The sequence below is a fragment of the Neofelis nebulosa genome, chromosome 5 (assembly GCF_028018385.1).
Source record: "Neofelis nebulosa isolate mNeoNeb1 chromosome 5, mNeoNeb1.pri, whole genome shotgun sequence".
NCBI classification, from domain to species: Eukaryota; Metazoa; Chordata; class Mammalia; order Carnivora; family Felidae; genus Neofelis; species Neofelis nebulosa.
Window position 1 is genome coordinate 100,106,102 of NC_080786.1, and position 24,002 is coordinate 100,130,103.

The 24,002-nt window shown below is 38.6% G+C and overlaps 1 protein-coding gene across 1 annotated transcript; it reads left to right on the top strand.

The window, feature by feature from the left end:
- The first annotated feature begins 315 nt into the window (after positions 1-315).
- LOC131512552 (cell surface glycoprotein CD200 receptor 1-like) lies at positions 316-18,392 on the top strand. Its single transcript, XM_058731414.1, has 7 exons — positions 316-422; positions 9,705-9,764; positions 12,913-13,233; positions 13,352-13,600; positions 16,876-16,978; positions 17,497-17,541; positions 18,222-18,392. Exons 1-6 carry the CDS (start codon positions 359-361, stop codon positions 17,504-17,506), a joined length of 807 nt encoding a protein of 268 aa, XP_058587397.1. The 5' UTR covers positions 316-358; the 3' UTR covers positions 17,507-17,541; positions 18,222-18,392.
- The last annotated feature ends 5,610 nt before the right edge of the window (positions 18,393-24,002 follow it).

Here is a 24,002-nt window from a genome sequence, read left to right on the forward strand (position 1 = left end):
AATGGTGATAGAAGTCAGAGTAGAGTTTCTCTCTCGGGAAGGGATATTGACAGAGAAGGAACAGGAAGGAAACTTCTTGAAGAGTGGAAATGGTCTTACCTTGGTTTTGGAGGTGACTATCTAGGTGCATACACGTAAAAATTCATGAAGCTATCCACTAAAGATTTGTGCATTTTACCATGTGTAATTTATGCTTCCCAAAATGCTACTTTCTAAATGAATTGCTACATAATTCATTTTGTCACTTCAGTACTTTGCAAGAACCAATGAATTATAGGTGTTGGGTTTTTTTCTTTATCACTCAACAAAACTCAGCAACATTTCCCGTTCGTGGCTAGTCCGTGGCTAACCGCTCCAAATGCATACTCAAGGGAGAATGTCAGTTTTGAGGGTACTGATCTCCATCAATATCATGGTGTCTGGTAAGTCTTATGCTGTGACATTTTTTTGCAAAAAGTAAAGATATTTTCAGTAGTGACAAGGAGGCCCTTTATCCACTCGTAAAATGGTTTGTAATTTGTCCTAGTGGCAGTGATAAATTTGTTTATCATCCAGTAAACCTTCTGATCTACCCTATGTCAGTGGTGCACTGACTAGTTGTCCGGCTGAGTCCAGAGTAATATGGAGGCCCCTGAAATGGAGTGAAACTGAACTTGTGTGACTAGATAAAATGTAGTGTTTCCTCCAGTGTTTCGGTGTGCACTTTTATTGTCTCTGAATTCTCGTTTTTTGGACCTTATGTTTGTTTGTGTGATTATTGTTTCTCCTTTGATATTTCTAGTATTTCCAACTCACAGGCTAAGAAAGAAACCCTAACTTTCTATTTGGGATTTTTAAATTTTAAAATAGAGGCAAAAAGTATATGGGGAAAATTTGTTTCGGAAAACAAGGATCAGAGAACATAAGAATATAGTAATGATTATCTATTCAAAGTCTCTGATTTCAACCTCACACCAGAACAAATGGAATGTTATCCCAAAGCATGAACAGTAGAACGAATGAGCGGAGGAGCTAAAATTAGAGCAGACTCAGGCAGGTGGAAACAAACTTTTGAATCCGTCCTGTCTTTCCTTCCAATGATCTGAAAGAAGTTCCAAAACATTCTGAGCAACACTGGCTTCCACATTTCCATATATGTCCAGTTAAGTGTGAGGAAAACCAGTTCTTTAGAGAAAGAAAGATGGGAATCTAGGGCCAGGAAAGATGAAAGAAATTGGGAGGGAGGGAGGGAGAAACATTTGGGAAGAACTCAGAAGACAGTGAATAGCAGATTTGACTCATGAAAAATCACTAGAGAAATACTTACATGTGGCAGGAAACAGATGGCAACAAAAAGATGTAATTGAAAAGAGTGATTAAACATGTTCATGTAATTGACTCCATTACATATTTGGAGGGGAAAAACCGCGACATTAAAACATGTATTTGATAAAATTAAACATCCATTTAGTATAAAAAGGTGTTTGTTTGTTTGTTTGTTTGTTTTTTGCTGTTTGTATTTTAAGACTTAATTTTTTTCAGTGCAGTTTTATGTTTACAGCAAAATTGAGAGGAAGGGGCAGAGATTTCCCATATACCTCACCTCCTAACCCCACCCAGGCACAGCTTCTATTTCATTATCAACATCGCCTCCAGAGTGTTACATTTGTTACAAGTGATGAACCTACCCTGACACATAATCATCTCCCCAAGGCCATAGTTTACATAGGGTTCATTTCTCAGTCTTGGGCATTCTATAGGTTTGAACAAAAGTACAATGGCCTGTATCCATTACTATAGTATCATACAGAGTAGTTTCACTGCCCTAAAAGTCCTCTGTGTTCCCTGTATTTATCCTCCCTCCCCTCTAAACCATGGCAACTGCTCATCTTTTTAGAGCCTCCACAGTTTTTGCCTTTTAATGAATATTTTATAGTTGGAATTATATGGTATGTAGCCTTTTCATAGGCTTTTTTTCACTTAGTAATAGGTATTTCAGTTTCCTCTTTGTCTTTTCATGGCTCTGTAGGTCATTCTTTTTAGCACTGAACAATATTCTGTCGTCTGCATAATGCTAATTTATTAAAGCCATTTACCTACTGAAGGGCATCTTGGTTGTTTCCAAGTGTTGGCAACTAAGAATAAAGTTGTTATTAACATCTGTGTGGGGGACTTTGTGGAGACATAATTTTCAACCTAACTGGGTAAATACCAAGGAGTGCTTTTGCTGGATCGTTTCGTAAGAGTGTGTTCAGTTTTTTAAGAACTTGTCAAACTGTATTCCAAAGTTGCTGTAGCATTTTGCATTCCCACCAGCAATCAGGGAGTCCATGTTGCTTCCTATAGTTGCCAGCATTTGGTATTATTAGTGGTGTAGATTTTGGCCATTCCTTGTGTAATTACTGTCACTCATTTCACTTCTATATAAATATACTGTATCCAATTAAACATATATAAATATATTTATATAGTTACATATTAAATATCTATATACTATATACAACATAAATATATATTCAAAGAATATATTATTGCTCTTATTATTTTGAATAAAATGTCTGTTGGATCAGTTAAGAAAAAGAAAAAGAAAGCTTTTATTTTACATTCTCTTATTCATTCTCCAATTGTCTTTCTTCATTAACGTAGTTCTGAATTTCTGACTTATATTATTTCCTTCTCCTTGAAGGACTCTTAACATTTCTTACAAGGCAGGTCTACTGGAAGCAACTTCCCCCAATTTTTGTTTGTTTGAGAAAGTCTTTTATTTCCCTTTCACTTTTGAAGAGTAACTTTGTAGGATACAGAATTCTAGGGTAGTGGGTTTTTTTATTAACATTTTTAATATTTTATTTCATTCTCTCTTTGCATGGTTTCTTAGGAGAAGTTGGATATAATTCTCATCTTTATTTTTCTATGAGGAGTTTTATTTCTCTGGAGTTTTCTCAGATTTTTTTTATCTTTGAATTTCTATAGTTTGAATATGATATGCCAGGTCAAGTTTATTTCCCTCAGATTTTTTCTTGCTTTGTATTTTCCCAGCTTCCTGGAACTTTATTTGGTATCTCATAGTAACTTGGAGAAACTCTAAGTCATTGTTTCAAAAATTTCCTCTACTTTTTTTTCTCTCATTCTTCTTTCTTTTGATTTTTCCATTACACATGTTTTACACATTTTGGTAGTTGTCCCATAGTCCTTGGATACCTGTTGTGTTTTTTTTAAATTGTTTATTCTCTCTTTTTTTCGGTTTTGGAGGTTTCTATTGATATATTCTCTAGCTTAGAGATTCCTTCCTCAGCCATATCCAGACTATTAATAAGGTCATCAAAGACATTCTTCATTTCTGTTAATGTTTTTGATTTAATTTTGCCAATTTTGCCTCATGTATTTTGAAGCTGTTACTAGGTATAGAAGCATATCTTGTTTCATTGTACCATTGTTTTACTTTATTGTACCTTGAAGGTATCATGGTTTTTACAAGTTGAAGGTATGCCAAACGTGCATTGAGTACATCTATCAGCACCATTTTTCCAACAGCATTTGCTCACTTTGCATCTCTGTGTCACATTTTGGTAATTCTTGAAATATTTGAAGCTTTGTCAGTACATTATATTTGTTGTCGTGATCTGTGATCAGTGATCTCTGATGTTATTATGTAATTGTTTTGTGGTGTCACTAACCATGTCCATATGAGATGGTGGATGTAAGTGATACGTGTGTGTGTGTGTGTGTGTGTTGCCTCTTCCCCCATCTCTGTCTCCCTCTCATCAAGCCTCCCTCACACAACAATATTGATAGGTCTCCATAAGACACAACAATATTGATATTAGGCCAATTAATAACCTCCCAGTGACCTCTAAGTGTTCAAGTGAAAGGAGGAGTTGCATATTTCTCACTTGAAATCAAAACTTAGAAATGATTCGTAAGCTTAGCGAGGAAGGCATGTTGAAAGCTGAGACAGGTCAAAAGCTAGGCCTCTTGTGCCAGCAGTTAGCCAGGTTATGAATGTGAAGGAAAAGTTCCTGAAGGAAACGAAAGTGCTATCCTCATGAACGCACTAATGATAAGGAAGTGAAACAACTTATTGCTGATAAGGAGAAAGTTTCAGTGATCTTGAAAGAAGACCCACACAGCTACAACATTTCCTGAAGCCAAAGCCTAATGCAGAGCAAGGCCCTAACTCTCCTTGATTCTATAGAGACTGAAGGAGGTGAGGAAGCTGCGAAAGAGAAGTTGGAAGCTAGCAGAGGTTGGTTCATGAGGTTTAAAGAAAGAAACTGTCTCCATAACACAAAAGAGCAAGGTGAAGCAGCAGGTGCTGTTGTAGAAGCTGGAGCAAGTTATCCGGAAGATGTAGCTGAGATAATGCATGAAGGTGACTACACTAGGGGCACCTGAGTTGCTCAGTGGGTTAAGCATCTGATGTTGGCTCAGATCATGATCTCATGGTTTGTGAGTTCGAGCCCCATGTCGGGCATGTGCTGACAGCTCAGAGCCCGGAGCCTGCTTCAGATTCTGTGTCTCCCTCTCTGTCTGCCCACCCCTGTTTGTGCTCTGTCTCTCAAAAATGAATAAGTGTTAAAAAAAAAAGTGACTACACTAGAGAACAGATTTTTAAAGAGACGAAATGGTCTTATATTGTAAGAAGATGTCATGACTTTCTGAAATTCTCCCTTTCTCGTATCCTGTATGTTTGTTTTTTCCTATAGTTTTCCAGTTTTAATAAGCAGTGAATCAATGAGTAAATTGAACTCTTTTGTATTATCCTAATCTGCCTAGCTATTTTTGGAGGAGTGGGGTGTGGGGGAAGCATATATTTCTTGTTTGTGTTTTAATTCTCCTTTTATTTCTTTAAACATCCTCACCACATTTATTTTATGCCCGGTGTTTCATAATTCTACTCTCTGAAGTTCTGAATCTTATTCTTCTCTTAGGAATAACAGATGGCAGCTAATAAAAATAATATTATTTGACTTTATGGTTCCTTGTTTCTTCCTGTGTTTTGTAATTTTGAAATGTCAGCTCAAAATTGTGTGGCTTTGAGTCTGAAAACTGGTTTGAATATAAAAACCTGGCGAAGGACCATGATTTTCCATTATCACAACTAACCTCAGTTCTTACTCACTGCTATGGACTGAATGTGTCCTCCAAAACTCTTATGTCAAAACCCAATCTCCAATGGGATGTCCTTTGGAGGTGGAGCCTTTGGGAGGTAACTTTGTCATGAGGCTAGAGCTCTCAGATTAGTACCTTTATAAGAAGAGACCCAAGAGAGCCTGCTTTTTCTCTTTCTCTCTCCCCCTGCCACTCCATGTGAGAATACAGTGAGAAGACAGCTGTCTATAAACCAGGAAGTGGGCTTTCATTGGACATCATGTCTGCTAGTACTTTGATCTTAGACTTCCAGCTTCTAGAACTGTGAGATAAGTGTTTGTTATTACGCCACTCTTTGGTATTTTTGTTGCAGGAAGCAAAACTGATGTAAGACACCCATTTATCCTTGATTTATCCTTGATCTGGCCATATAAGGCAAACCATACCGTCTTTGGCTGCCCTTCTCTCTTACCCTTAAGAACACTAAGATTTATCTGGCTTTTGCCACAGATCTTTCAGGTCAGAGCCTCTTGGTTGTCATTCTGGCCTCGCTACTGTTTATGATTATGTACTTTGCCCCTGACTATTAAGTGCTGTCACCTTGTCTTGGTATTGCAGAATCCTATCACCCTCTCTGTGGCCAGCCCCACACTTTCCCACAGATGATGGGAACCTCCCTAGATAGTGTGCATGGATATCAGCAGTCTGGTGATTTGGGAGAAGGCCCACAACCCTGAGCACTTCAGGGAATTTCCCTCGTGTAAATAAAAAGGAGGATTTCAGAATTCTGTCTGCTTTTGTGGGATGGAGAGAAGACACAGAATCCTAAGACTTCCACCTCAAAAGGAACCTCAGGAATGGAGAAGGTACCTCCTTAGGAAAGGTCTGAGAGACCTCCCAGAATCTCCAGCTGGGCTGACAGGTGAATATCTTTTTCTGAAGAAGCCAGGCAGTAAAGACTGGTGGGGGGTGGGTGGGAGGGGTGGGTGGTGGTGACAGCTCCTTCAAGTGTGAAGACACGAGCAATGCAAAGCTTTCAAAACATTCAAGGAAACATGACATCACTAAAAGAACATATCAAGCCCCAGTGGCTGATCTCAAAGCAATGGAGCTCTGCATGCCTGACAAAGAATTCAAAAATAGTCTACTTAAGGAAGCTCAGTGAGCTACAGGAGAACACAGTTTGACCCCTAAATAGAATCTAGAAGACAATCTATGAGCAAAGGGAGTGTTCAAAAAAAGAGGTAGAAATCATGTAAAGGACACAACGGCAAATTTTATGCAAAGACTACACTGAAAAATTCAGTCAAGGGTTCCAACAGCAGAGTCATCAAGCAGAAGAAATAATTAGTGAACACAAAGACATAATTTGAAATCATCCAGTCAGAGATAAAAAGCAAACCAGCAGGAAGAATGGAAGTGAGGGAAGAAAGTCTCGGGATGTTATGAAACACCAACAAACCAAGCAATATAGGCATTACTGGAGCCCCAGATAAGCATAAAAGAAAGGAGCAGAAAGCTTATGCAAAGTACTAATGAGAGGCAATCTCCTAAATCTGTGGGGAATGAACATCCAGATCCATGAAGACCACAGAACTTGACTGACTGTAAAGAAATCTGCACTAAGACACGTTACAATCAAATAGAAAAGAGAAACTTTTGAAAGCAGCAGAGGAAAAGTGAGTGGTCGTATATAAAGGATGCCCAGATTTCTCAGCACAGACCTTGCAGACCCAGAGAGTGGGATGATACCTTCAAAGTGCTGAAAGAAAAATCCAGCCATGGAAATCCTTCACTTGGAAAACCAGAAATAAAGGTGAGGTAAAGACTTTCCTAGAAAAAACAAGAAGCTGACAGACTTCATCAATACTAAACCTAGCTTACAAGAAATTCTAAAGGGAGCCTTCAAATTGAAATAAGAGGACGCTGGGCCACTTAGGTGGCTCAGTCGGTTAGGTGTACGACCCTTGCGTTTGTCTCAGGTCATGATCTCATGGTCGTGGGATCGAGTCCAGACTGGACTCTGTGGTGACAGTGTGGAGCCAGGTTGGGATTCTCTCTCTATTCCTCTCACTCTGCACCACCCCAATCGAACTCTCCCAAAAACAAATAAAGTGAAAATAAATAAATAAATAAATAAATAAATAAATAAATAAAATGAAATGAAATGACAGGGTGCTACCCAGCAACATGGTGACATATGTAGAGTAAAACACATTGGTAAAGGCCCATATATAATTAAATTCAGAATAATGTAATCCCATAATGGTGGTGTGTGAATTACTTTTAACACTAGTACACATGCTTAAAAAAACTTCTAAAATAATTATAGCTATAATAATCTGTTAGTGAATACACAAGTTAAAAATATGTAAATTGTGACATCGGTAAAATAAAATGAGGGAGGAGATGTAAAAATATCGAATATTATATGCAATAAAATTACACTGTAATCAGCTTAAAGTAAGTATAAGGTGTTGTACATATGCCTCATAGTTACCACAAAGAAAAACATTTTGTAGATACAAAAAGATATAGAAAAAGAAATCAAATCATACTGCAAAAAAAAAAAAAAAATCATCAAATCACAAAGGAAGCCAGCAAGAGAGGAAGAAAGGAATAATGGAGCTTCAAAACAGTCAGAAAACAATGAACGCAATAGCAATAGTACGTACTTACTTTCCTATCAGTTGTCTTAATATAAATATAGGGGCACCTGGGTGGCTTAGTTGGTTGAGCATCTGACTTTAGCTCAGGTCATGATATTGTGGTTTGGGAGTTGGAACCCCATATTGGGAGCCTGTTTGGATCCTCTGTCCTCCTCTCTCTGCCCCTCCCCTGCTTGTTCTCTCTCTGTATATCTTTTTCTTTCAAAAATAAATAAACATTTAAAAAATTAAATGGACTAAATTCTCCAATCACATGTATATAGTGGACAAATGGATAAAAAACCAAGATTCAACAATATGCCACCTACAAGAGACTGACTTTAGCCAAGAATATATGCAGGCTGAAAGTGAATGGATGGAAAAAGGTGTTCCAGGGAAAGAAAAACCAAAAGAAGGTAAGGATAGCTATATTTAATATTAGAGAAATAGACTTTAAGTCAAAAACTGTAATTAAAGACAGAGATCTTCACTCTCTAAAGGTAAAGAAGTCATTTCATCAAAAGAATTTAACATTTGTAAATATTTATGCATCCAACATCAGAGCACCTAAATATATAGAACAGATATTAACAGACCTGAAGAAGAAATAGAAAACAATACAGCATTTACAGGGAACTGTAACAACCCACACTGAAAAATGAACAGATGATTCCAAATAAAACCAATAAGGAAACAATGGACTTGAACAACACTGTAGGCCAAATGGCCCAACAGACATGTATAGAACATTCTTTCCAACAATAGCAGAATACATTCTTCTCAAGCACACACAGAATATTCCACAGGATAAATCATAATTTTAAAAAAATTGTTGTGTTTTACTTCATACAGATCTTTTCAGAACCCAGATTTGAAGTAGATTAGGACTAATCTGATTGTCAGAAAAGTCTTTGATTGTCAGAAAGTCTAAGGGAAGGAATGCATGCGGGTCCCAGGAAGTATGGAATTAGAAACTTTAGCTAGTTTCTTTCTCTCTCTCTCTCTCTCTCTCTCTCTCTCTGCTTCTGCTTCATTCTTCCCAGGATAGATGCATTAGTCAGCAGTCCTCAGGGAAACAGAATAATGGCGAGAGAAGGGAGAGACAGAAGGAGAGAGGAAGGGAGGGGAAAGAGAGAGACTTTTTAATGAATTGGTTCACATGATTGTAGAGGCTTGGCAAGTCCAGAATCAGCAGGCTGGGCAAGCGGCTGGACAGCCAGGAAGAGGAGCAGTTTGAGCCTGAAAGCAGACTGCTATAGAACTTCCCTTTCCCAGCAAGTCAGTCTTTTTTTAAATAACACCTTCAACTGTTTGGACAAGGCCTACACACATTATGGAAGGTAATTTCCTTTACTGAAAGTCTATCCATTTAAATGTTAGAATCTTATCTAAAAAAATACCTTCACAGAAACATCGAGAATTGTGTTTAACTAAATATATCTAGGAACAATGGCCTCACCAAGTAGACACATAAATTTAGCGATCACTGTAAGAAAAGGGGAGGAAAAGAAGAATGGACTATTCTCAATCTGGTTCCAAAATCCTCGTGAAAGTACTCTCATTTGTGCAGCTGGGTGAGGTGCCCACCAGTGTACTGAACAAATTTAATCAGGGGGTGGATCTGGAGAAAACACTATACTCAGTCCCCTTCATGTGAGGTACCCATGATGCAACAATTCACTGTGGTTAGGAGAGTGGAGGCAGGGTTACCCTGGAGAAAATTATTGTCTAGTACAGAGCAAGGTGTCTCATAAATGGGAAATCATTGATGAAGAGCTTATGGCATAATTTTCAAATGTTAACATGGTTTTCAACATAATGACGGAATAACTTTTAGTTCCTGTTTTGTAAATCTTTTTTGTGGAATTTAATTACAAATAACTGATTGTCTATCATAGTGTATGTAAGATGTGGATAAACAGTGGCTTGCACTCCATTTAAGTCTCTAAAATTGGTTTCATTCACTTTTCTCTCAATATTTTCTAGCTTCAACAAACAGTTCACTTATGGACAGACAACAGAGAAGTTTCATACTTCCTGTGGAAGGTAATATGATTTTTAATTTTTTTTCTAGAGGTCAGTGCTAAAGGGAAAAGTGTTGAACTTCCTCAGGAACAGAGTTGATGGTCTGGTCACGGGGCTGTCCTGAGCCCGAATGAAGAGTATGATGGTCTGAGTGCTGAGGTGTGAGGGACCCTGAATGACCCCGGGCCTCCTCCCCCCGGGCAGTGCACATTCCATCTGAGGATTATGGAGCTCTCCCTGTCAGGCACTGTGCTAGGCCATGTGGGGAACACGGGGACAAACAAGAGTAGCTAGAGCCCCAGAGCACCCTGAGGGGCTCATTTCGTGGGGGAGCCCAGATGTCAGCACAGATGGCATTTGACGGAGGAGATGAGCACTCACATCAAGTGTGCTGGGAGTGTAGAGGAGAAGGCGAAGCAGCAAGGCTCTGAGAAGGCTTCACGGCAGGGGCAGCGTGTGAAATGGCTCTTAGGGGAAGAGGAGCGTTTTTGTGGACAAAGAGTGGTCTGTAGGCCACCCCAGTCTGCAGGAACGATGTGAGGAAAGACCCATATATGCAGCAGTGCTTGGTGTTTTCTTTGCGAAGTGTGGGTGCGGCTGAGCGGTGATAAGATGGCAAAGGTGAGTCCATCTGCAAAAAAGGGCTTTCAAAGGCAACACAAGACATGTAAGTGCTGTCTTCGGGCGGGGAGAGGTCTCTGAGGGGTGTTAGATGAAGGGGATCACACCCGTGTCCCAGAATCCTGGACCTGCTGCAAGGTCAGGTGTGAACCGAAGAGGGGAGAGATTTGAGACAGACACAGATGTCAGGAGACTTCTGCAGGAATCCAGGTGTGTGGTGATGGGGTCGTAATCTAATATCTGGCAGTGAGGATGGAAAGGAAAAGCCCCAAATCTCATAGGGATTGGTCCGTGTGCAGAAGGGCTGGAGGAGCCTGGAGGAGAGTCATAGACACAGAATGCAGAGAAGCTGGAAGGTGACTGCTGGTTCTGGAGCCAATAGGAGAATCCACCCGCTATCCCCTGAGGTAGGAGGTGAAATGACGGTAGCTGATCACAGGGCTGTGAGGAGATTATATTTGTTAGACAGGTGCCAACCCCACTGAGTGTGGGGGAGTGACTGGTCACTGGTAAATTATCGCAACAGGTGTGAATAAAGAAAGAGAAGGATTAAGAAAGGGTGACTGACAGGAATCACAGAAGTCCCATCACAGGTGAAGGGGGATCGCTGGAGGGTCCTAGAGCAGAGGAAGGTGAAAGAACAGAGATTGTCCATGGTGCTTGGGATCCTCACCCTGGGAGCCACTTCTCTGGAGACGGCGCCCCTGTTAAAACGCATATGATTATTTAATTAGCTAGTAATTTCCTTTTAAAGAAGAGAGTCAGATCTTGAGAATAAATAGCAGGCAAAATATTAAAACCTTAGACTGTTCAGAAGCAGAAGTGCAAACCCCTGAGAACACAAAAGAACATTCACAATGTGTTCTTCACCACCCTCTTCCCTATTTGATTTCATCTTCAGTATCTTGTTTTTGGGCACATCGTTGTTCACCCACACTCCCTCTAGCTGTTCTCTAAGCAGCTAACTTTTTGCTTGTCTCCAACCTTGGCCAAGGCTCATTTTCACTGTGTACACAGGGTGCCACTTGTAGTGGTGAATGGATCATGGATTTCACTGCCCTCTCAGATCTGCTTTAAAATCTGCCCCCCCTCCCCCATTGAGGTACATGAGTGGTTCAGTCAGCTAAGCATCTGACTCTTGATTTAGGCTCAGGTCATGATCTTATGGTCGTGAGATCAAGCCCCATCTGGGTTCCATGCTGGCCTCGGAGCCTATGTAAGTTTCCCTCACTCCCTCTCCCTCAGCCTCTCTCTTAAAAAGGAGTAAGTAAGGAAGTATCCTCCTTGCTTCCTGTAGTTATGGGATCTTGATTGGTCTGTGAAATGCGAGGGCATGAGTCCATCATCACAGAAGAGGCAGGATACACCAAAAAAGGAGAGGAGGGATCTCAAACGAGAGTTTAGCACCCACAAGCTCCATGCACAAAACAATTTTGCCCCATCACGCTAGTTCTGCTCAATGTAAAGCGATGAGCTCCTTGCCAGTCAGCTGGGTTACAGGTGCATGGACCCTGATTTCCTTAATCCTGTCTCAGCAAACCCCTCCCGGTCAGACACCCATTATGTTGTATGTCGCAGGGCTTAATTTTGACTTTAAAGTTGGACAAAAGGAGTGAATTTATGAAATTCTTGTAATTTGAATATAGAGACGCAATCTGTGAGCAGAGTTCACAGTTGAACTGTTTGGCAGTGTATGTGTGACTCAATAGGAAGGAAGGAAGGAAGATCTGTTGATTTTACTGATTGTGATTCTCCAAAAATAAAATTAGCTTTAAAAATGTCCAGATTGGTCAACATGAATGCCATCTTATGTTTTTAATGAATATATTTGTCCAAATTGCCACTCTTAGGGGTAAGCATTTAGTTCTGATATTACTGATTTATTCTCTCTCATTACTACTTGGAGGAGGGGGTGGGTGGGTGGCTCACTTGGTTAAGCATCTGACTTCAGCTCAGGTCATGATCTTGCGGTTTGTGTGTTCAAGCCCTGCATCAGGCTCTGTGCTGACAGCTCAGAGCTTGTAGTCTGCTTCAGATTTTCTCCCTGCCCCTACCCCCACTCACACTCTCTCCCAAAAATAAATAAACATTAAAAAATTTTTTTAAAAATTCTAGGTGGAGAAAACCAAATCATCAGTTTTTCTAGTTTCTATCCTAGTAAGCATGAGTTACAAGATAAATCTAATAGTCTCTATGACAAAAATATTAGATTTACATGATTTTGTCCGTTAATTCATATTGTGTTTTCTTGTTTGTTTCTTACATATCAAAGCCTGTGAATCAATGTACAAATGCTTAAAATATTACTCACACTGAAAATAGGTATAGTTTATCTATAAAGGAGAAAAATGGGTTCATCTTTGGATTTGTTTTAATGTGTTGTATGCATTTTGCACATGTTTAATTTTTTATGTAAGCCTAATATTTTTGGAATAAGGTTACCAGCAAAGTCATGTTCTAGTATACTTTAAATATTATGTCGTAGAAAATTTAACATGGATTTCTTTTTCAACTTTTTCTTCATCATTTGCTTTGTGTGTGTGTTCAGCTAACACTTCCCTCTCTAAACCTGTGGATACAAAGGCTGTGCTCTCTTGCCCTCCGATCACCCAGAAAGCTGTGCTGGTAACAATAAGATGGGAAATAATCCTCAGAGACAAGCCTTCCTGCACCAGAGCCTACAGGAGAGATACAAATGAGACCAGGGCCATAAACTGTAGTGACAAGACAATATCCTGGGACTCCAGACCTGATCAGAATCCCGCCCTTCAGATCAATCCAGTGGCCATCACTCATGATGGATATTACAGGTGTGAAGTGGTCACAACTCATGGGCATTTCTATCATGGATATCACCTGACAGTGTTAGGTAAGGAGCATCGTATATTGTGGGATGTCAGATAACCAGATTTGGACTGAAACAGATGCCTCTCTCTATTCCATATCCGTGTGTTAAGACTGAAGCATTTTCCCCTGCATCTCTGCAGTGCCCCCCGACGTGACCCTGTTTCAACTTGAGAATGGAACTATCGTGTGTAGGGCAGCTGCAGGGAAGCCAGCGGCGCAGATCTCCTGGACCCCAGGGGGAGATTGTCACACTGTGGAAGAGCCACTGGGCAATGACACAGTGACCGTCCAGAGTTCGTGCCGCTGGGAGGACCACCGGGTGTCTAATGTGTCCTGCTCTGTGTCCCATCTGACTGGCAACAGGAGTCTGTCCACTGAGAGGAATTCAGGTGAGTAATTCCAGCTTTTGTATGATGATTTCATTCCTTCAGAGAAGCTATGGAAGAATGAAAAAGGAGTGTATGGTCAATTTCACTCAAGGATAATCTCTCCAGCCCCTCTTTTATGTCCTTCTTCTCCACCATTCAGAATTATGTCCAGAAGACTAATGCAGAAGTTTGTTTTAAGAAGCCATATTTTAAATGATGTTTACTTTTTAATAATTATAATAAAATAATTTAATAATTTAAATTAGAAAAGGTAATTATTTCTGTTCTGTGCAAGTAGTAACTTGCCTTGAGTACTGAATGTACTATTAAAATAATACTTATGGTTTTAGGAGAAGAATAAAGTGTATTTTTAAATGAATATTTATGCTTTTTAAGAAGGATCCAGTCACTCTTAAGTTTTCTTCACAATTTTTTTTGGTAGGATTTTATTTTCCAGGTTCTTCTATAATTTCTTAGCTATAGTATAATAACCTCAATGATCAATTTCAAGTTTACTCTAGGTACTTCTTAATTGTCACTAAACTCACTGACAAAATTAGGAAACTCCTCTTAATGCTATTTTCACATGGTCAAATGTATAGATAATCCATCTGTTCCTTTTTTTTTTTTTTTTTTTTGAAGACATCCCTTCTTGAGTTTTTACACACTCTTGTTCCAATCTGGCCTGCTGGGTCACTAGACCTGCTGCACAGATATTGTCCTGGAGACTTTCCTTCCCTCGGTCCGTCCTCTGCTTGATTCCATGTCTGTTTAATTGAGTTTCTTCTGCCTTCCTGACATTTGCTAGTTTTAATGTCTTTGTTTTAGGTACGAAGCTTTTCTTTACTCTGGTAATCCTTGGTTCTCCAATCATTTCAGAGTGAGCATTCAAAACTGAGCTGATTGGAAGCTATGCTGTCTGTGGGTGGTCCTGCCAACCAGTTGGCATCAATAGGCAGAAAGAGGGAAAATGAACTTCTCTTTTCTAATGATGGATTCTTTAATTACCTGAAGGTCTTATCTCTGAGTCTGTTCAGGTTCTGCAGAAAATAAGTCTCCAGTCTATTGTCTTAGTGGTATAAGGCTGACTGTTAGTGTTATGGGAGCAGGGAAATAGAGGGAAGTTGTGTGCGGGTGTGTGTGTGTGTGTGTGTATGTGTGTGTGTGTGAGAGAGAGAGAGACACAGACAGAGACAGAGAGAGAGACAGAGAGAGACTGTTCAGAACTCAGCCTTTTCTTCAGCATCTCTCTTTAGTCTGGCACTTCATCTCCACCCTCCACTGTCTGGATCCTTGACTCTGGATTCTCTCCAGTTCACTTTTTTCTGGGTCACACTTCCTGTTTCCTGCTGTTTGTGGAAGGCGCACAGGGTGCGAGTGGACTGGGCAGCCTACCTCTTCTCAATACAGACCTTCAAAGAAGCTTCCAACTGTTAGCTCACACTTCACCTCCCACGTACCCCTTCTTATACATTTAGCCCTTCCTGTTCTGGAGTCTTCTAGATGTTCTGTGGGCACTAAGATCCTTCTGTTATTCCACCCTAAGGACTTGCCTTCTTCTGTTCATGTTTCACCTTAAAACAAGTTGAAATATCTCATCTGCTTGTCTTCCGCCATGTTCTCTTTGTCTTGGCGAGTCTATACTTAAAAAAATTACCTACTGGATATTTTAGTCAGTTTTAAGAAGGAAGAAGAGAAGAACCCATGTCTTTAAACCACCACTTTCCAATATCCATTCGTAAAGTGATTTAAAAAAGGATTTTAGCAGTATTTCCTGAGAAGAGTAACTGTGCCCTGGTTGTGTATGAAATTCGACCACCTGGTGATACCATATGCTGTCCTACCTATAGAACCTCAGGGTTGAAGGACTGTCTGGTCCACTCCCAGCCAGTGCAGGGTCTCCTTCCTGTCTCACTTGGAGGGCAGATCTTCAGCCTCTGAGGTTACACTTCTAATGAAAGGTGGTGCATTAGTTTTCAAGAGGGGGTTTCAAAATGGTGTTGTTGATTTTAACTGCAAAGAGATGTTTATTTTCAAATAAAATACAGAGAAATGCAATGTGTCAAAACAAACTGTTGAAGGAAGGCAGAGGGACTGGACGGCAGGCTGCTTAGTCTCCACTGACCTCCCTCTGCTGGGGGACCCATTCAGGGAACAGCAGGAGCCAGGTCTTAAAATCACTGCCTCTCAGAGCTGGCAATTCCTTTGGTGACTTCTTCTGTTGTCAGACTGAGTTTTATATGGCTGACAGCATTTAATACATGATGGAAATTTGCCTCCATGCCTTCAGTCAGTTTCAAAGCCCTGGAAGAACAGTGACCTCAGAACTAGGTTATTTTTCCAACTACCTCCATTACAACTCCCCATTTATTTCTAAATTGTGGAGATGAGAAACATCCTGCTATTACTATTACCAAGAAATCTACTTTCCATATCTGTCCTATATGAATTCTCCAGTCATAAATCCTAAAGCCGCAAAATCCTGACTTAGGATGACGTCTTGCCAGAAACCTTAGGATCAGAACAGATAAAGCAACTTTATTATAACCATTATTTGGACTCTTAATGGCTCAGAAATGTTTACAATAAAATCACAGAAGTGAATTTCATGAACTATGAGACATCCTTGAAACAGTATATATGTACATATATATGTGTATATCTGTATACACATATATATTATACTTTTATGTATATATATATTTTTTTTTCAATAAACTTTAGTTTTTAGTGCAGTATTAGGTTCATAGCAAAACTGAGTGGAAATCACAGAGTTCCCATATAACCTCTGCCCCACTACATTCACACCCTCCTCCCCTGCCTCCATCACTTATGCCACCCGGGTACATTTGGAATAGTTGATGAGCCAACGTTAACACAACATTATCACTCAAAGTACATAGTTTAATTAAGGGTCACCCTAGGTGTACCTTCTGTGAGTTTTAGCAACTATGCAAATGGCAGGGATCCCCCCATTGTAGTTTCACACAGAGTAGTTTCATTGTCCTAAAAGTCCTCCAGGCTTCACCTATTCCCTCCTCCCTTCACCCTAACCTCTAACAACCCCTGATCTTTTCACTGTCTCCATAGTTTTGCCTTTTCCAGAATGTCATGTACATGGAATCATACAGAACGTAGCATTCTCAGAGTGGCTTCTTTCACTTAGTAAGATGCATTTAATTTCTTCTGTGTCTTTTCATGTCTTGGCAGCTCATTTCTTGGTAGTGCTAAATAATATTCCCTTGTCTGGATGCACCACAGTTAAACCATGTATTTTTTTGTGTCTATATTTACAGGAGACAAGTTACCACAAAAATTTGTTGTATGTATCACCTTCTTTATTTTGATTACTTTGGTCATTGTGGGATCCATTTGCCTTTTGAAAATCGATGTCTGCAGGTATTGACTAATGTTTTTTCTTCCACAGCTTTATTAAGCCAGAAGGGGTCAGAAATAGGGAACTGACAGGTGAAATTAATATGCTAACATCAACTTCCCATAGTCAAAAAGCATGTCCTAAATGTCTTAGATTTGGACTACTCTAAATGACAGGAGGGGTTTTGCTTGGTCACTTAGGCATGCAAGCACAGTGATTTAGTCCATTTAAGACAGGATCTTGGGAGAGATAGTGTATACTAAATTTCTAAACCAGTAAATAGTAATTCATTTTATGTCACATATTTTCCATATATTAGGCTTCTGTTTCATAATTCCACTTCCTTTCCAAAATCTGGAATTATCTTGTCTATGTGTATTAACCACAAGCATCATTCTTATTTCTGGTAGTTCAGGTCTGATTTTATGTATTCTATCAAATATGAATCACACTTGTCAATAGTATATTGTTTTGTTTTCCCATTTTTAAGTAAATAATGATGTTTCCTTCACTCACTCCAGCTTATTTTTATATTTTGCAGAAAATACTAGTTAAAAAAACAGAAGTTACTTCAGTTGTTGAGGAGGTAAGATAACATTAAAAAGAATATTTGCAAACTTTTAAGCCATAAAGTCAAAATATAGCTACATAATTTTTAATTTGCATTATATTAGTATTTTAATTGGAAAGTAAAAATTCTAATTTTATAATGCTCATAGTCAGGCATATTTATTTTGTTAATTATCTACCATGTACTATTTATATGTACCCTAAACCATATTTTCATTTCAAGAACTGTATGTTACAAAACACAGAATGTTTGCCTCATTTAGACTATAATCTTTGGAGAAAATGATTTGGTTTTTCCTTCCCTATGAAACCATCTCTAATCCTTGACTTCCCTTTCTCAATACTATCATCATTTCCTCTTACCTGGGCTTAAATCTTATCCTGCTCCAAATCTCATAACTAGTAGCTTACCAAGTCTTTGACCCTCTCCTTTGAAATACCTTTCATATTACTTCATTTCTTCTCCATTTCCACTTTCACACAATCTTTTTCGTTTGACACTAAGACCTACATAATCAACAATTTTTTTGATAAAATAATAGAAAAGAGTCTTTCTCTTATGTCCATGTAAGCGTAGAGATGCAAATACAAGCACTATTGGTAGAAACTAAAGCTGTGGACACCAGTTAGGAAAACGTAGGTAATTAGTGACTTCTGGCTTTTGTGAATGGATTTTGACTTTGCGTTCTTTCTTAGGATGAAATGCAATCCTATGGCAGCTACACAGAGAAGAGCAATCTAGGACACTGTGAGCAGAGTGAGGAGGTCTCAGGTGTTACAAAACGAAGTTGATGGGCTGTGTCTCCATACTTCATAAGTTACTTGAATCTAGCACCAGAACAAATGAATAAAGAAACAGTAAAGCTACTCTTTTGATTTTCTTAGAATTCTAGAATGGAAAATATAATCAGTCTTTGAGATCTTTTAAAACAACACAGGCAGAGCTATTGCGTTCATTTGAATGGTTACAAAAATTCCATTTTATGGTTATGTGAAAATTTAGTTAACCATAGACCTAATTATGGACATTTAGATGATTTAAATTTTGTTTGTTTTGCTATTATAAACAATACCACATAGATATATCTCTTTGCATTTGCTTGAGTATATTTGTACAATAATTCCCTTGGGAGGAATTAGAAATTCCTTGAGGGGAATTGTGCATTTTCATTATTGACTGATATGTCAAGTTGTATCAATTTACATTCCTTTCAACTGTATTTGATTCTGTCTTTTCCTATAGCATTACTTTTATATCTGCAAGATTGCCACTTTTTGTTTTTAATCAACCAGTTAATAAATATGATGTCAGAGTATAATAAGAATCACACTATTTAACAAAACCGGATTTATGTTTTTGTCGTTGTGGGAAAGAGCAGGAATGAGAGAGGGAACACACATAAGCAATTAGTATTCTGAATGCATTCTATGGCTATAGAGGTATTGGTAACTAATACCTAACATTTTTGCAGATGTGATAAATTGAAAATGTGTATTTTTATGGTGTACATTTTATTGTGAGGTATTGAGCAAGTAACAGATTTTCATTGACTACATAAGCAGCTAAATATGCATTATGAAGAATTTGGGTATCCATAAAATATGGTGCATGTGATAAGAGGATAGCTAATGGATGACATGACCTTGCCCTATTATTTAGGTGGAATACAGTATTAATCATGTGTACATTGTTTATAATATTTTCAAAAAAATTTTAATTTTGAAAATTTATGAAAAAAACAGTCTGCTTCTCCATGGCAGGAAAAACATTAAACATTTTCACCATGGTAGGGGCTCCTGGTTGGCTTGGTCGATTAAGCTTCAACTCTTGACTTTTGATCAGATCATGATCTCACGATTTGTGGGATCAACCCTCATGCACTGTCACCGCAGATCCTGCTTGGGATTCTCTCTCCCCCTCCCTCTGTCCTTCCCCCTACATGTGTACCTACACTCTCTCTTTCTCTTTCTCTCTCAGAATAAATGGATAAACTTTTTTCATCATGGTAGAAATTAAAACGAAATCCATTCATTTTTCAGTTATGCCATTTGAAACACTTAAGACAGTTCTTCTGTCACTGTTCTTCTCCCTCCAGCCATCTTGGCTACACTAGGCTTTATCTTTAAAATATTTTTCATTCATTTTGGAGGTAAAACTAATGTAATGACATTTGGCACATGATTTTCACCAAACCATTTTGACACCATTTGCTAAAACAAAAAAACAATCCATTAAGTTTCTCCACATAAGTTTATCGAGTAATGCACACAACAGACACCATAACCCTGTCCTTGACATTCTTAATTCTCCATCCATCCTTGCTTGGGAGGAAACTCACAGTTAAATGGGTTCAAAACAAAGCAAAGCAAAATTGTATTTACATCTTAACTTGCTAATGTCAAAACAGCCATGTAAATGACACTTAAAAGACTTCAAGATAGTTTATAAGTGCTAAATTATGTTGCACAGGAAATAAATGTATTAAAATCTTCCACTACAGGGGTGCTAAATGCGGTTGAACATCAGAATCATGTGAGGAAATACAAAATTATATAGATCACCCAAATGCAGTTTAGATCTGCTGAATCAGAAAAACATGGAAACTAAAACAGGCTCTCCGGGAAGCAGAGGCTGAGATGGAGTTAGGAGTAGTAAAGGTTAATTGGGAGAGAGGGCTTATACCTGTGAAAGATGAAAGGGGCAGGAAGTAGGAGAGGGGAGGCAAAACCTTCAGCCCCTGCTGCTGATCTGAATCAAACCTGTGAAAGGAAAGGAGAGGGAGCAGGATACAAGGGCCTCAGATCACATACAGAACTGCCAAATTCTTTGCCAAACCCATGAGAAGCCCTGGAGCAAGGATGACTTGTATGAAATATCTTAAAAGAGCAGAAATGGCCAAACCCTAATGTGTCTTCATGCATAGTCATTGTCTGGGAAGAATATGGCCTCAACTCAAAAGTTGAAATGGAGGAGCGCCTGGGTGGCTCAGTCAGTTGAGCATCAGACTTCAGCTCCTGGTTCAGGAGTTCCAGATCTGCATCAGGCTCTGTGCTGATGGCTCAGAGGCTGGAGCCTGCTTTGGATTCTGTGCCTCCCTCTCTATCTGACCCTCCCCCACTCATACTCTGTCTCTCTCTTTCTCAAAAATAAATTAAAACATTAAAAAAAAAAAAAAAGCTGAAATGGATCCTGAAGCCATTAACCGCTGGAGACCGTCAGCTCATTGCATTCCTTGTGTTTGAATGGTGAGTTCTCTATTGATGGGAAATGTGAACCACTTACCTCCCTGGCTGCCCAGTCCATCTTTTGCAGCTTTCACTGGTTAGTATTTGCCTGGTATGCCATCGACTCTGTATCTTCAACTTCTCTGTGACATTTTATTTTAGGTATACCTGTTACAAAGAGCTACAGCTTTTTAATAAAGCAGATATGGCTGCTTTTTATTAACTCTTTGAAAATTTTAACTTTTAAGACAAGAATTTAAACCATACACATTTGTTGTAGTTACTTACATATTTGGTCATATTTCCATAATCTTATATGTCTTATTTAGTATGTTTTTTCCCCCTCTCTTGTTTTATTTTTTTTCTCTTACTCTGCCTTGCTGGATTGGCTAATATTTTTCCTCTTTTCTTTCTTTTCCCTTGGTAGTTTAAAAGATAGCCATTGTAATCTACATCTATCAGTGGTTATGTTTTATTTCCAAACACCTAAAGACAGGTTTGTTTTTTTTTTAATTTTTTTTAATGTTTATTTATTTATTTTTGAGAGAGAGAAAGACAGAGCACGAGCAGGGGAGGAGCAGAGAGAGAGGGAGACACAGAATCTGAAACAGGCTCCAGGCTCCGAGATGTCAGCACAGAGCCCGACACGGGGCTCGAACTCACAAACCATGAGATCATGACCTGAGCTGAAGCCGGATGCTCAACGGACTGAGCCACCCAGGCACCCCAAGACAGTTTTATTGTAGTTTAATTGATATAACTATTTGTTACATTTTGTGCATATTTCAAGGGTACAATTTGTTACATTTTGACATAGTTTTACATTTGTGAGCCATCAGCACAGTCAAGATAATGAACTTGGGGCACCTGCGTGGCTCAGTGGGCTGAGCATCCAACTTTGGCTCAGGTCATGATCTCACGGTTGGTGGGTTCAAGCCCCGTGTCTGGCTCTGTGATGACAGCTCAGAGCCTGGAGCCTTCGGATTCTGTCTCCCTCTCTCTCTCTGCCCCTCCCTGACCGCATTCTGTCTCTCTTTCAACAATAAATGAATATAAATAAATAAATAAATAAATAATTGTTTAAAATGATAATTAACTTATCCATCACCCCCACATTTTCTTGTTTTTCTTTGTAATCCTACCCTCAAACTCTTGTTCTCCTTCAAGGAGCCACTGATCTGCTTTCTGTCATTGTATATCAATTTACATTTTCTAGATTTTTATATAAATGTGATCATACAATATGTACTCCTTTTTGGGGAGGGGGGAATCTGGTTCCCTTTCCTGAACATAATGATTTAATATAAGGTCACACATTAAAGTTCATTATTTTTATTGCTAAATAGTATTTCATTTTGTGAATATACCACAGTTTGTTTATCCATTTACCTATTGATGGACACCTGGGTTGTTTCCAGTTTTAGGCTATTGCAAATAAAGCTCCAAACATTCCTATGCAAGTATTTTTGTGGACATGTGCTTCTATTTTCCTCAGTAAAAAGCTGTCAAAGGTTTAGCTGTATAATACAGCATGTGGATTTTTAACTTAAAGTAATTTTGCCAAACTTTTTGCTAAGTGGTCATACTATTTTACTTTCCTCTCACCAATGTCCGCATTTCCAGTTTTTCCCTATTTTTATCAATTCATGGTATGGTCAGTATATTCTTTTTTTTAAGTTTATGGGAGGGCAGAGAGAGAGGGAGAGAGAATCCCAAGCAGGCTCTGTACTGCCAGCACGGAGCCCAGAATGGGACTCAAATTCACAAACAGTGAGATCAAGACCTGAGCTAAAAATAAAGAGTCAGATGCTTAACCAACTGAGCCACTCAGCACCCAGGTATGATCAGATTTTTTAGACATCACAGTAGATGTGTATTTCTCTCTAATGGTTTTATAAAAGTTTTATTATCAAAGTTATCAAAGACATACAATGTTATATTAATCTCTTATTATGGTTTTAATGTATATCTCTCTAAGACTAATGATGACTGTCTTATCATAAATTTATTTATCACTCATATATTTTCTTTGGTAAGTGCTGAAATGCTTTTCTCATTTAAAAAAAAATTCAGTAGTTTGTTTCTTCATTTTTTATTCAGAATTCTTTCTATTTTCTGAATACAAGTCCTTTCATTCTCTTTACAACATTCACTGTCTTTTGAAGAGATGGTTTTTGGTAGTTGTTGTTTGTTGTTTGTTTTTAAGAGAGGACTTTTTTATTTGATGAATAATTTATCGACTTATTCCTTTACTTGACTATGCTTTTGGTTGCATCTAGGAATTTTTTCCTTTTATTATTTTTTAATATTTATTTATTTTTGAGAGTGAGAGAGAAAGAGCATGAGTGGGGAAGGGGCAGAGAGTGTGGGAGACACAGAATCTGGAGCAGGCTCCAGGGTCTGAGCTGTCAGCACAGAGCCTTGAACTCATGGACAGTGAGATCATGACCCGAGCCAAAGTCAGATGCTCAACTGATTGAGCCACCCAGGGGCCCCTACGAATTTTTTTTTTTCTAACACAAATATTTCCTAGTGTTTTGTTATAGAACATTTCTAGAATTAGGTTATACATTTATATTTATAATCTATTTTGATGGAATTTTGTATCTGGTGGAGATACAGACCTAGGTTCTTTTTTTTTTTCTTTTTTGTACACTGATATTCATGTGCATATCCCAAAACCACTAAATTACCCTTTGTCTTTGTTGAAAATCATTTGCACTCATGTGTAAGAGTCTATTTATGGACTCTCTATGTTGTTTATTGAACCTTGTGTCTATTGTTGTGCCAATGTCACACTGTTTGTAGCTTTATAAGTCTTGAAATCGGTTAGCATTAGCTCTACGACTGTTATTTTGCAAAGTTGCTTTGGCTATCCTAGGTACTTTGCATTTCCATATACATTTTAGACTTTGTCAATTTCTGCAAAGAAGACTTTTTGGATTTTAACCGGATTATGTTGAAGTATATATCAGTTTGAGGAGAATTAATATCTTAGCGATAATGAGTCTTCCAATCCATGAGCATCGTAGATCTCTCATTTATTTAGGCCTACTTTTATTTCTCTCTGCAATATTTTACACATTTCAGTGTATAGCTTTACACATCTTGCTGAGGCTTGTCCCTAAATACTACATTTCATAGTTTTGGATGCTACTGTAAAGGATATTGTTATTTTTTATGTTTATTTTTGAGAGAGAGAGAACATGAGCAGAGGTGGGGCAGGGAGAGAGGGGGGCAGAGGACCTGAAG